Source organism: Carcharhinus amblyrhynchos, chromosome 1 (assembly GCF_965287045.1).
Source record: "Carcharhinus amblyrhynchos chromosome 1, sCarAmb.v2.hapA, whole genome shotgun sequence".
Taxonomy (NCBI): Eukaryota; Metazoa; Chordata; class Chondrichthyes; order Carcharhiniformes; family Carcharhinidae; genus Carcharhinus; species Carcharhinus amblyrhynchos.
The window spans coordinates 107,352,618-107,366,127 of NC_137324.1; the positions used below are offsets into that span (position 1 = coordinate 107,352,618).

Genomic DNA, 13,510 nt, shown 5'->3' on the forward strand with positions numbered 1-13,510 from the left:
CTTCCTTGAATGTTATGAAACAGAATCCACGCCTTTTGTTTGTTTTGTTGTCCATGGGAAGTTCTATTGATTCCACCTAAATTAAAAGACACCAATGGTTTTCCATGAATTATCTGACAAAATAGTATTCATAGCTGCATTAATTCACATAACTAGTGCAAAAACAGCAAAACTGGAATACATTTGCACCTACACCCTTAACTTGCAGAAATCTAGATTCAGTAAGGAACCATTGAATCAGTCAGCTAAATAAGTAATCCTCATCCCTTTCATATAATCAGGTGATAAAAAACATGTGCATGCCCTAAGCAGTTCAGCAAATACATCTCCAATCATTTACAAAGATTATCTTGCATATTAATTTTCCTACTGATTTGCTCTCTTTGCTCCCCAGCCTAAACCAATGTATCAATAATTTCATGTTGGACTAAATTGGCCTTCACACACAACAGCTTGGATAAATGTGTGGATGCTGATTCAAGAGGAGATCATATACATGTCATTCAATGAAATTTCCAGGATGAGATGTACGTACTTCCCCAAAAGCTCCAAAGTATTCCCTGATCTTCTCCTCAATCGTGTCAGGTGAAAGACCGCCTACAAATATCTTCTTTACGGGTTCTTTTTTCATTGCCTTGGCTTTTTTAGGATCAATTACCTTTCCATTCAATTTATGCTCCTTTTGTTCCATAACCTACATAACAGGACAAAATATATAAACATCACTAAGCAGGTAAAAATAAAAAAAAACTTGATTTCATTAAGTCGTTTTCTTCTGAACCCACTTTTTTTAAGCCCATGGTTTTATGATCAAATACCTTATCCACACTGTCAGCCTCTTTAAACAGGACGAATCCAAATCCTCTTGAACGCCCTGTAATGGGATCCAACTTTAATGTGCAATCTACCACCTCTCCAAATTTAGAGAAATAGTCCTTCAGATCTTTCTTTGTGGTATCCCAGCTGAGGCCACCCACAAACATTTTTCTGCAGAAACAGTGAAGTATATATACACATCAGTAGCCAAATCAAAACTTAAGCTGCCTCATACAGTAACCATGTTTCCCTGGTGCGCCTCCATCAAGAATGCATGCAGAAAGCTATCCGGTGGACACACATTAGGCAATTTTATTTTCAAATCAACAATGTAGTAGATGCACAAGTAACAGTAAACTTAAGCAATTGGTTAGAAAAATTAGGGCCTTGCAAATTTACTGTACATTTCTCCAAAGCAATCAAAGTAAGTCAAGGCAATGTCCATGACACCGAACTCTAGCTAAGAGTCTCAGGATTCTCATAATGAAGTTTCCAATTATACAGGCACTCAATATTGGACAATTTATTTGGCTCAGGGCTTGAGACCAATTCTAAGAAATGGCACTTAAACATCATCCCTGGCAATTAGTAATTAGCCAGTTTAAAAAACCTCCTCTCAATCATTCAACAGAAGTTGGGCCAGTACACTAGAGTATTCTTGGTGTACTGCACATTAAAAGACTAGAGTAATTTTCAAATGAAGTCGTTTTTCTTGCTTGAAGACAATATTGTTTGGATTAAATGTTGACATCAGTGACAAGTGCAATGCTAAATGAACTCAGGTGTATGCCTGTGCTGGAAGCAATGACAACTGGAAGATACCAGTGATGACAAAGATAAGCAAATTAAAACAAGCACAGCCTTAAAAGGACTGAGCAAGAATACTGCTTTAAACAAAATAAAAACAAGCTGTGTTTGACACGTAGTAAAAATATTAACATTAAACATTTGCAAAGGTTAGCTCTACTAAAGATCCCTGAAATCGCCAACACAATTTTACAGTGTCTTCCTAAGCTTGGCAACAATACTGGAAAATTACACTTGAAAAAGTGATGCTGCAGTAAGAGTGCACACTATTTTCTGCTAAAAAATGCATTCTAATCACTCTGGCCACAACTATGGGGGTGTGAAATCTGTATGAGTGGACATACCCATCCAAAATTGATGTATTATTGGACAAAGTACTACAGGCAAGTGCATCTTGCCCAGATCACCACTCTATATGTAAAGCTCAAAAATGTGAACAATTTATTTGACCACAACCAATTCCAATTAAACAATCAGATGTTAAGAGAACCACAGGTCAGGAGTTGAAATACTGGCTGATATTTACTTCCCCCTCCAGCAACAGGACCAATTGCAACACATGCTATCATGTCTGAGCAAAAATAACTTGCCAAGTACCAGGGAAGTGACACTTCTGATCTGTACGCACCAGTGTGGCTCATACTTTCCTAGTAGCTCATTCAGAGGCTTGAATATAGCTTTAAAAGGTGAGGGATCAGAGTTTTCTTTGCCATGGAGACACTGAATTGGGTGGTCCCAAATACAACACTAAAGATATTCTAATTGAAAAGCCACATTTAAAACAAAATAATGCAGAGGTTCAGGATAATAGGAACAGCAGGCAGGTCAAAAGGATGTCATTGTTGATAGATGTGTATCAGATCAATAAAGATAACCTTAAGGGACCACCCAAAAAAGCAGGCCTTGTCTTTCTCCAAGGGTTACAACTGTCCAAAAAAATTGACCTGTTTGAATATTTATGGAAATCATTCATATTTATGCATGAAAGATTAAGAAAAAACAAGTCACTAACTCTAAAGTCAATGGTTTATCAAATTAAACTGTGCAACATTAATTACAGGTAAGATTCCTGGGTATTACAGGACAATATTGCAAATTAATTTGTCCGTAACTTGAATATTTTCAATCTATAAATTGCTCTGCTGCTAAATGGCCATGCTACCACAAACTGCTAAGTATTAAAACCAGAAAAGTTAATACTAAAAAAATTAATACAAGCTCTCAATGGCATAACCACTTTAAAAAAACATTAATCAAATGTTCCATTACGTCCTGTACCCCAAAACAACACTACAGTAACTGAACAAATTAAAACGAAAAAAACAAAGCATCACCTCAAGTTTGTTCACAGAAGGCTTAAGTCCCGAAAATTAACAACCACGTTAAATCAAAAGACGCCCGCTCCCCACCCACTTAGTTACAAAAATGAATTTAAAATTAAATGAAATCAAACATTCCTCGACAACGATTTACATGACCAGCTTGAGACGGCAATGAAACAATACAAAATATACAAAAGCTGGATCCGCTCCTACCTTGTAACGAGCCATTAAAAAAATGCCTAACCGCGGGAAAGGGAGACCAACCACATGGGAGGGGAATCTCAACCGGAAATCTGCACCATCATACGTGGAGTAATTTTAATCTGCCCTGGGCCCGCTACCGAACAGACGCGAACACACTGACCCCTGGACTGCTAAACAAAAAAGGGATCAGGATGAATGGGAGAGCAGAGGCTGGAAACGCGGCGGTTCTACACCTCTTTCCCCCTTCCCCCATCCTCCCGCCACTAGCTCAATCAACCTCCCTCCAACATGCGGCACCTCTTTACAATGAACAACTGCCTTCCGGCACCAGGACCAGCTTTCAGTGCCGAGACAAAAAAAGGGCATCCAAAAACGCATTTTAATTTTTCAAAGTTTTTTTTTAAAAGGGGACTAGGATCGATTTGTGTCCTTTTAAAAAATATCCAATGCAAATTTTTACAACCTCCTCACTCCCATCGATTGCTAGCCGCTATAAAAGATGTAAAGAATGGAAATTTAAGCCCCAGTAAACTGCCTCAAGGACATTGCAGCCCTTCGACATCCCGCCTTCCCGCGGATAGACCGGACTCAGGTCCCTGGAAATACCCAACCGCACTGGTGCCCCCCTCCCCCACCCACCCCGCAGACATCACCAACCCGGGCCTCTACCGAGGTAACAAGCCCCGAGGTTCTCCTCACCCTTCGTCCTCCTCCGTCCTACTGGCGTCGATCTTGGCCCCTTCAGTCTCGGTGGCTGCACCCGGCCCATCGCCGCCCTCGCTCGCTTTGGCCTCCATCGCCGGATCGGTTAAACCCGCCGCCCCCGTCTCGGTGGCCGCCACCGCCGCCATCTCCTGTAGGCCTTGCCCGGCAGCCTCGGCCTCCACCTCGGAGAACTGCACCGCCTCCGACATATCGCTCCGGACACACACACACAAAAAAAGGGCCGGGAAGCCGCTACACCGCCCTGGTCAAAAGGGAAAGACAGACCGCCGACTCACCAAGTAAAGGAGCCCCGCCCGCGCGCGGTATAACCTGCCGCTTCTTTAAAAAAAAATCAACCGGGTTGTTTTATCTTTTTTTAAAAAAAACCCTAATCCCCGCTGGAGCCCCGGTAGTGAGTGAAGTTTCTTTGCCCGCGCCTTTCACACAGGGCCAGTGAGGAAGAGCGGCCGCGCACGCTGTTCTCTTTAAATAATGGTGTCCTCACAAAATGGCCGCCGCGGCTGGGACCAAGGCCCAGCCTCGATCACGTGGTCCCGAGGCGGCAACCAACCGCGGCTCAGGAAAAGTCGGCGCAGGCGCCATGCGGCGGGGGAGGGTACCAAAGAGAGTGCATTGAGCCGGCGCGGCGGGCAAGAGATAACCGCGCCGCCGGAAGTAAACAGCGGGAGGAATAGAGTGGCTATTGTGATGTCAGGTACTGGAGGAGAGGAGTTGTCCTAGATACGGCGGGGCGGGTTCTATGCTGCTGATGGCGGTGTCTACTCACTTGGGTGCAGTGTTGAGAAATCCACTTTGTACGTTGTCTACACATCTCAAAATGTCTTTAACCATATATAAAACGAGGAATTGTCTGGACTGGAATTGCTTTTTTCGGATTACAAGAAAATGCTATTTATTTTTGTTGTTATCTCTTGCTTAGTACTTCCCACCTTAGAATGCAACATCACACTGCCTGGTAAGTACATTCATCCTGTCTTGTTCATGGCACGCAGCTGATTGCTACTTTGTAACCCATGGGTGTTGCCAGTTGTTACAATGTAAAAAGATATTTTGCCCCTATTCAGTATAACAAGATCACTGTTATGTGCGGTGCCCAAGCCTCGCACTATAATAGCGTTAGGTGTTCGATTAGGGAAACGCAGTGGTTATGTTTTTGTTCCTGGGATGCAAATAATGTTGGCAAGTCCACGTAACTTTTTCGTAAGAAGGTTTTGGGTTCAGCTCTCACTCCAATCAAGGCTCACACTTCAGTGTAATGCTGCAAGTGTCGGAGGTGCTGTCTTTCGGTTGAGACGTTAGAATTGACTCCTCTCAGGTGGACTTAAAAGATCCATTGACACTTTTTCAGAGATGCCTATGAGTGTTTTTCCTATAGTCCTGGCCAACATTTATCCTTCAATGAACATTGAAAGACACCATCTAAATACAAGTATTTTCTTCTTTTTAAAGGTGCTGTAAAAATCCCTCCAGTAGTGTCACGGTTGTTTGTAAAAACTGTGGTGCTATAATTTCAACAGTCACCAAATGAAGATGGTAAAAGTCTTGAGGAAGATGATCAGCTTCAAGAACAACCAAACTCCACTTTCTAATCCCTGCATGTGCTATTGTTTGCTCATGGAAAAAGCTTTATAAAAGTTTCTTAATTTCACTCGTGGAAGGCCTGGCTCTAATTTTTGACCAGGCCCTTTTGAATGGGATCTTTTATCCATTTGCAGGATGTAGGCATCATTGGCGAGGCCAACATTTATTGCCTGCCCCTAATTGCCCTTGAGAAGGTGATGGTGAGCTGCTGCCTTGAACAGCTGCAGTCACAGAGCTATAGATGCACCCATCATGCTGTTAGGCAAGGAGTTTTAGAATTTTGACCAAGTGACAGTGAAGGAACGGCGATACATTTCCAAGTTAGGACATGAGTGACTTGGAGGGGAACCTCCAGGTGATGGTGTTCCCAGGTATATCTGCTGCCCTTGTCTTTCTAGATGGTAGCAGTCGTGGTTTTGGAAGATGCTGCATTGCACATTGAAGATGATACAAAATGCTATCACTCTGCATAAATGGTGGATGTTTGTGGAAGGGGCACCAGTCAAGAAGGCTGATTTGTCCTGGATGTGTCAAGCCTCAAGTGTTTTTGGAACTGCATTCATCTGGGCAAAGTGAGAGTATTCCATGATTTATGCCTTGTAAGTGGTGAACAGGCTTCGGGGAGTCAGGAGGTGAGTTAACTTGCTGCAGGATTCCTGGCTTTGACTTGGTCTTGTAGTCGAACTATATACGTGGCTCGTCCAGTTCAGTTTCTGGTCAATGGTAACCCCCCAGAATGTTGGTGGAGGATTTAGTGATGGTAATGCCATTGAATGTCATGGGTGGTGGTTAGATCCTCTCATTGGAGATGGTCAATGCCTGGCCATTGCATGGTGCAAATTTTGCTTGGCAGTTTCAACCGAAGCCTAGATATTGTTCAGGTCATGTTGCATTTGGACATGGACTACATCGGTATCTTATGAGTTGTGAATAGTGTTGAACATTATACAGTCATCAGTGAACATCCCCACCTCTGATCTTATGATGGAAAGAAGGTCATTGATGAAGCAGCTGAAGATGGTTAGGCTTAAGGCACTAGCCTGAGAAACACCTGCAGTGATTACCTGGAATGTGGGTCACGGTTAGCAAGGGTGGCGGACCAAGAGAGTACCCCAGTGGCTGTCTCCCATAATAGTAAGGGCTGGGCGACAGATGGGAGAGTAGAGGGGAGTGAGCAGTCAGTGAAGGGATCCCCTATGGTTGTCCCCCTCCAAAATAGGTATATTGTTTTGAATACTGTGGAGGGGGATGACCCTCCAGGGGTAAGCCACTGTGACCAGATCACTGGCATGGAGTCAGGCTCTGTGGCCCAGAAGGGAAAGAGGGGGATTAGGAGAGCAATAGTGGTGGGGGGCATGGCATGATGGTTAGAGGAACGGACAGGCGGTTCTGTGGGCGCGAACGTGACTCCAGGACGGTAGTCTGCCTCCCTGGTGCCGGGGTACTGGATGTCGCTGAGCGGATAGGAAGCATATTAAAAGGGGAAGGTAATCAAACAGATGTCATTGTACACATTGGGGAAAATGATGTAGATAGAAAAAGCAGGGATCCTATGAGAGCAATTCGGGGAGTTGGGTGCTAAGCTTAAAAAGTAGGGCCTCTAGGGTAGCAATTCTGGACTGCTCCCAGTGCCTAGTGCTAGTGAGGCTAGGAACAGGGAGATTGTACAGTTGATCACATGGCTAAAGGACTGGTGCGGGAGGGAGGGTTTCAAATTCGTGCATCACTGGGAAGTCTTCAAGAGAGGATGGCACCTGTACAAGGAGGATGGGTTACACGTAAACTGGAAGGGCACGAATATCCTGGCTGGGAGTTTTGCTAATATGCTTCGGGAGGGTTTAAACTAATGTGGCAGCGGGCTGGGGATCAAAACAATAGGTCAGTAAGCACAGGGGCTGGGGACGAGCTTGGGGCCAGGACAAGGCTATCTAAGAAGAAGAGCAGTCTGGAGGAGGATGACCTCAGTGGGTCTGGAGTGCATCTGCTTCAATTCAAGGAGCATAACGGGTAAGACAGACAAACTTAGGACCTTAATGCTTACGCAGAATTTGGATGTGGTTGCGGTGACGGAGACTTGGTTAAAAGAAGGACAGGACTGGCAGCTGAATATTCTGGGGTATAAGTGTTTTAGACGAGATAGAGGAAGGGCTAAAAGAGGTGGGGGAGTAGCAATATTAGTTAGGGAGCATATTACAGCAGTGCAGAGGGTGGACAATTTAGAGGGGTCATGTAATGAGTCACTGTGGGTGGAGCTCAGAAACAGGAAGGGCGCAGTCACTATGCTGGGGGTATACTACAGGCCTCCCAACAGCCTACAGGAAGTGAAGGAACGGATATGTAAGGAGATTCTGGATAGGTGCAGAAAAAATAGGGTTGTTGTAGTGGGAGACTTTAATTTCCCTTGTATAGACTGGAAAGTGCTTAGGGCTGGGGGCCTGGACAGGGAGGAATTTGTAAAATGCATACAGGAAGGTTCTTTGGAACAATATGTAGATAGCCCAACTAGAGAGGGGGCTATACTGGACCTAGTACTGGGGAACGAGCCCAGTCAGGTTGTCAAAGTTTCAGTACGGGAACATGTGGCAAATAGTGACCACAATTCTGAAAACTTTAGGATAGTAATGGAAAAGGTTGGTGTGTTGTCTACTGGTATGGTGCTGAATTGGGGGAAGGCTAACTATAGCCGGATTAGGCAGGAATTGATGGCTGTTGATTGGGAGAGGCTGTTTCTGGGTAAATCCATATCTGGCATGTGGGAGTCTTTTACAGAGTAGTTGATAGGGCTGCAGGACAGGCATGTGCCTGTAAAAAGGAAGGACAGGAAAGGTAGGATTCGAGAGCCGTGGATAACCAGAGAAATTGAGGGTCTGATCAAAAAGAAAAGAGAGACATACGTTAGGTCCATGCAGTTAAAACCAGATGGAGCACTGGAGGAATACAGAGAAAATAGGAAAGAACTCAAACGGGGAGTTAGAAAGGCAAAAAGGGGTCATGAAATGTCCTTGGCAGACAGGATTAAGGAGAATCCAAGGCATTTTATTCATATGTTAGGAACAAAAGAGTTGTCAGGGAAAAAATCGGACCTCTCGGGGACAAAAGAGGGGAATTATGTTTAGAGCCCAAGGAAGTAGGGGAGATCCTAAATGAATACTTTGCATCAGTATTCACAAGGGAGAGGGATGTGTTGACTGGAAGTGTATCAGAGGGAAGTGTTGACCCAATAGAGAAAATCTCCATTACGAGGGAGGAAGTGTTAGGTTTTTTAGGGAACATTAAGACTGATAAATCTCCAGGGCCTGATGGCATCTATCCTAGACTGCTCAGGGAGACGAGATGAAATTGCTGGGCCTCTGACAGAAATCTTTGTCTCTTCATTGGACGCAGGTGAAGTCCCAGAGGATTGGAGGATAGCGAATGTGGTACCATTATTTAAGAAGGGTAGCAAGGATAACCCGGGTAATTATAGGCCAGTGAGCTTGACGTCCGTGGTAGGGAAATTGTTGGAGAGGATTCTTAGAGATAGGATGTATGCACATTTAGAAAGGAATAATCTCATTAGTGATAGACGGCATGGTTTTGTAAGAGGGAGATCATGCCTCAGAAATTTGGTGGAGTTTTTTGAGGAGGTGACAAAAATGGTTGACGAGGGAAGGGCCGTGGATGTCGTCTATATGGATTTTAGCAAAGCGTTTGACAAAGTCCCTCATGGCAGGTTGTTGCAAAAGGTTAGATCTCATGGGATAAAAGAACATAACATAAGAAATAGGAGCAGGAGTAGGCCGAGTAGGCCAACTAGCCCCTCGAGCCTGCCCCGCCATTCAATAAGACCATGGCTGATCTGTCGTGGCTCAGTTCCACATTCCCGCCCTCTCCCCATAACCCTTAATCCCCTCTCTTATCAAAAACCCATCAACCCGCGTCTTAAAAATATTTAGCGAGGTAGCCTCCACCACTTCAATGGGCAGAGAATTCCAGAGATTCACCACCCTTTGAGTGAAGAAGTTCCTCCTCAACTCCATTCTGGCTAGATGGGTGGAGAACTGGCTTGGCCACAGAAGACAGTGTAGCAGTGGAAGGGTCTTTTTCTGGCTGGAGGTCTGTGACTAGTGGTGTTCCACAGGGCTCTGTACTGGGACTTCTGCTGTTTGTGATATATACAAATGATTTGGAAGAAGGTGTAACTGATGTGATCAGTCAGTTTGTGGACGACACAAAGATGGCTGGACTTGCGGATAGCGATGAACAGAGAATACAGCAGGATATCGATAGGCTGGAAAATTGGGCAGAGAAATGGCAGATGGAATTTAATCCAGATAAATGCGACGTGATGCATTTTGGTAGAACTAATGTAGGGGAGAGCTATACAATAAATGGCAGAACCATCAGGAGTATAGACACACAGAGGGACCTGGGTATGCAAGTCCACAGATCCTTAAAGGTGGCATCACAGGTGGAGAAGGTGGTGAAAAAGGCATATGGCATGCTTGCCTTTATAGGACGGGGCATATAAAAATATAAAAACAGAGTATAAAAATTGGCGTCTGATGTTACAGCTGTATAGAACATTGGTTAGGCCACATCTGGAGTACTGCGTCCAGTTCTGGTCACCACACTACCAGGAGGACATGGAGGCTTTGGAGAGAGTACAGAAAAGGTTTACCAGGATATTGCCTGGTATGGAGGGTCTTAACTATGAGGAGAGATTGAGTGAACTGGGGTTGTTCTCCCTGGAAAGACAGAGAATGAGGGGAGACCTAATAAAGGTGTATAAGATTATGAAGGGCATAGATAGGGTGAACAGTGGGACGCTTTTTCCCAGGTCGGAGGTGACGATCATGAGGGGTCACAGGTTCAAGCTGAAGGGGGGCAAGGTTTAACTCAGATATCAGAGGGACGTATTTTACACAGAGGGTGGTGGGAGCCTGGAGTGCACTGCCAAGCAGGGTGGTGGAGGCGGATATGCTGGAATCGTTTCAGACTTACCTGGATAGCCGCATGAACAGACTGGGAATGGAGGGATACAAACAAATGGTCTAGTTGGGCCAATGAGTGGTGCAGGCTTGGAGGGCTGAAGGGCCTGTTTCCTGTGCTTGTATTGTTCTTTGTTCTTGGAACTGAGATGCTTGAACTCCAACCACCAAAATCATGTTCCTTTGTGCTAGGCATGACACCAACCAGCAATGGATTTTCCCTTGATTCCCATTGACTCTAGTTTGTTAGGGCTCCTCGATGCCATGCTCAGTCAAGTGCTGCCTTGACGTCAAGGGCAGTCACTCTCAGCTCATTTATCCATGTTTGAACCAAGGCTGTAATGAGGTCAGGAGCTGAGTGATCTTGGCAAAACCTGAACTGAGTGTTATGGGTAGGTTATTGCTGAATAAGCGCCGCTTGATAGTACTGTTGATGACCCCTTCCATCACTTTAAGAGTAGACTGATTAAGAGTAGACTGGGGCAATAATTGCCTGGGTTAAATTTGTCCTGTTTCTTCTGCACAGGACAAACCTGGACAAGTTTCCTTGTTGCCAGGTAGATTCCAGTGTTGTAGCTGTACTGGAACGGCTTGGCTAGGGGAGTAGAGAATTCACAACCTTTTGACTGAAGAAATTACCCCTCATTTCAGTCCTAACTCTTATCCTGGGGTTCTGCCCCTGGGTTTTAGATTCCCCAGCCAGCGGAACAAATCTTTTCATATCTACCTTACCAAGCCTTTGGAACCTTTTATGTTTCAATAAGATCATCTACTCTTCTAATTTCACTTTACTCAGCGTTTCATCATGGAAACCTTTGTGAATCTTAGTGAATCTTTGCTGGACAGTTGCAAGTATGTTCATCCTTGGATGTGGAGACCAAAACAGCACACAGTACTGTAGATGTGGGTCTCACCAAAGCCCTGTGCAATTGTTGCAAGACTTCCACATTCATGTACTCCAATCCGCTTGCAATAAAGGCCAACATGCCACTTGTTTGCTTTTTCTGCATGCTAGCTTTGTGTTTCTTGCATATCCAAGTCTCTCTGAGCTCATTTAAAAATTCCACACCTTTTTTAAAAAAAACTCTGGTTTTCTATTCTTATTAGCAAATGACCTTAACTTCCCCACATTATATGACATCTTTTTGTCCATCTACTTAACTCTCTTTGCAGCCTCTCCGTGATCTCCTTAGTTTACATTCCTACCTAACTTGTGTAATTAGCAAACCGGATGCATTACTTTTGATCACTTTGTCTAAGCTATTAATATAGCTTGTATATAGCAGAGTCATCAGCATCTTTTTGTTTTTAATTATTTTACGTCATTTAAATTTGTTGGTACTATTGAGGCCCTAATCAAGAAAAAGAAAGAGGCACGTGACATACATAGGCATCTGGGATCAAGTGAATTTCTTGAAGAGTATAGCGGGTATAGGAGTAGAATTAAGAAAGAAATCAGAAGGGCAAAAACAGGACACAAAATTGTTTTGGCAGATAAAGCAAGGAAGAATCCAGAGAGCTTCTACAAATACACAAAAGGCAAAAGAGTAACAAGGTAGAGAGTAGGGCCTCTTAAGGATCAACAAGGTCATCTATGTGCGGATCCACAAGAGATGGGTGAGGTCCTAAATGAATATTTCTCATCAGTATTTACTGTTGAGAAAAGCATGAATGTTAGGGAACTTGGGAAAATAAATAGTGATGTCTTGAGGAGTGTACATATAACAGAGAAGGAGGTGCTGGAAATCTTAAAGCGCATCAAGGTAGACAAATCCCCAGGACATGATGAAGGATATCCCAGGACGTTGTGAGAGGCTAGGGAGGAAATTGTGGGTCCTCAGTTGAGATATTTGAATCATCAGTAGTCATGGGTGAGATGCCTGAAGATTGGAGAGTGGCAAATGTTCTGCCTTTGTTTCGAAAGGGCTGCAGGGAAAAGCCTGGGAATTACAGGCCAGTGAGCCTCACATCTGTGGTGGGTAAGTTGTTGGAAGGTATTTTGAGAGACAGGTTTCTACAGGCATTTAGAGATGCAAGGACTGATTAGGGACAGTCAGCATGGCTTTGTGAGTGGAAAACCATGTCTCACAAATTAATTGAGTTTTTTGAACAGGTAACCAAGAAGATAGTTGATTTGTCTACACGGACTTCAGCAAGGCCTTTGACAAGGTACTCATGATGTAGAGATGCCGGCGTTGGATTGGGGTGAAGACAGTAAAAATTCTCAACACCAGATTAAAATCCAACCAGTTTATTTGATAGTAATCATATTTGGTAATAATTTAATAGGAAACTCTAACCTGGTGTTATGAGACTTCTCACTTTGACAAGGTACCGCATGGTAGGTTGTTGCATAAAGTTAAATCTTACAGGATCCAGGGCGAGGTATCTAAATGGATACAAAATTGGCTTCTTAATAGAAGCTAGAGGGTGGTTGTAGAGAGTTGTTTTTCAGACTGGAGACCTGTGACCAGTGGTGTGCCTCAGGGATCAGTGCTGGGCCCACAGTTATTTGTCATTTATATTAATGTCTTGGATGAGAATATAGGGGGCATGGTTATTAAGTTTGCAGATGACACCAAGATTGGTTGAATAGTGGACAGTGAAGAACGTTATCTCCAATTGCAACAGGATCTTGATCAGTTGGACCAGTGGGCTGACGAATGGCAGTTGGAGTTTAATTTAGACAAATGTGAGGTGATGCATTTTGGTAGGTTGAATCAAGGCAGGACTTACTCAGTTAATGGTAGGGCATTGCAGAGAGTTACAGAACAAAGAGATCTAGAGGTACATGTCCATAGCTCCTTGAAAGTGAAGTCGCAGATGGTCAGAGTGGTGGAGAAGGCATTCAGCATGTTTGGTTTCATTGGTCAGAACACTGAATACAGGAGTTGGGACGTCTTGTTGAAGTTGTACAAGACATTGGTAAGGCCACGCTTGGAATACTGTGCAATTCTGGTCACCCTATTATAGAAAGGATATTATTAGCTGGAAAGAGTGCAGAAAAGATTTACTAGGATGCTCCCGGGACTTGATGGATTGAGTTATAAGGAGAGGCTGAATAGACTGGGACTTTTTTCTCTG

The 13,510-nt window shown here is 44.0% G+C and overlaps 2 protein-coding genes across 4 annotated transcripts in view; one reads left to right on the top strand and one right to left on the bottom strand.

Annotated features, from left to right (window-relative positions):
• hnrnpd (heterogeneous nuclear ribonucleoprotein D) overlaps positions 1–4,371 on the bottom strand; it is a 7,657-nt gene extending 3,286 nt beyond the window's left edge. For 2 of the 3 annotated variants that reach the window (XR_013886807.1, XM_080190229.1), the window contains exons 1-4: positions 3,849–4,370; positions 819–987; positions 536–694; positions 1–76 (exon numbers count right to left, since the gene is read on the bottom strand). The exon at positions 1–76 is cut by the window's left edge and continues 56 nt beyond it. Coding sequence is in view for 2 of the 3 variants with exons in the window: in XM_080190229.1 (XP_080046355.1) it covers positions 1–76; positions 536–694; positions 819–987; positions 3,849–4,063 (619 nt within the window). In the remaining variant the exon portion in view is untranslated. Of the gene's footprint in view, positions 77–535; positions 695–818; positions 988–3,848 lie in introns of all 3 variants that reach the window. The other variant, XM_080190244.1, reaches the window with a different exon arrangement.
• A 205-nt stretch (positions 4,372–4,576) lies between these two features.
• enoph1 (enolase-phosphatase 1) overlaps positions 4,577–13,510 on the top strand; it is a 69,992-nt gene continuing 61,058 nt past the window's right edge. The window contains exon 1 of the mRNA XM_080190317.1: positions 4,577–4,830. Within this exon, the coding sequence (XP_080046443.1) occupies positions 4,761–4,830 (70 nt within the window). The 5' untranslated portion in view covers positions 4,577–4,760. The remainder of the gene's footprint in view (positions 4,831–13,510) is intronic.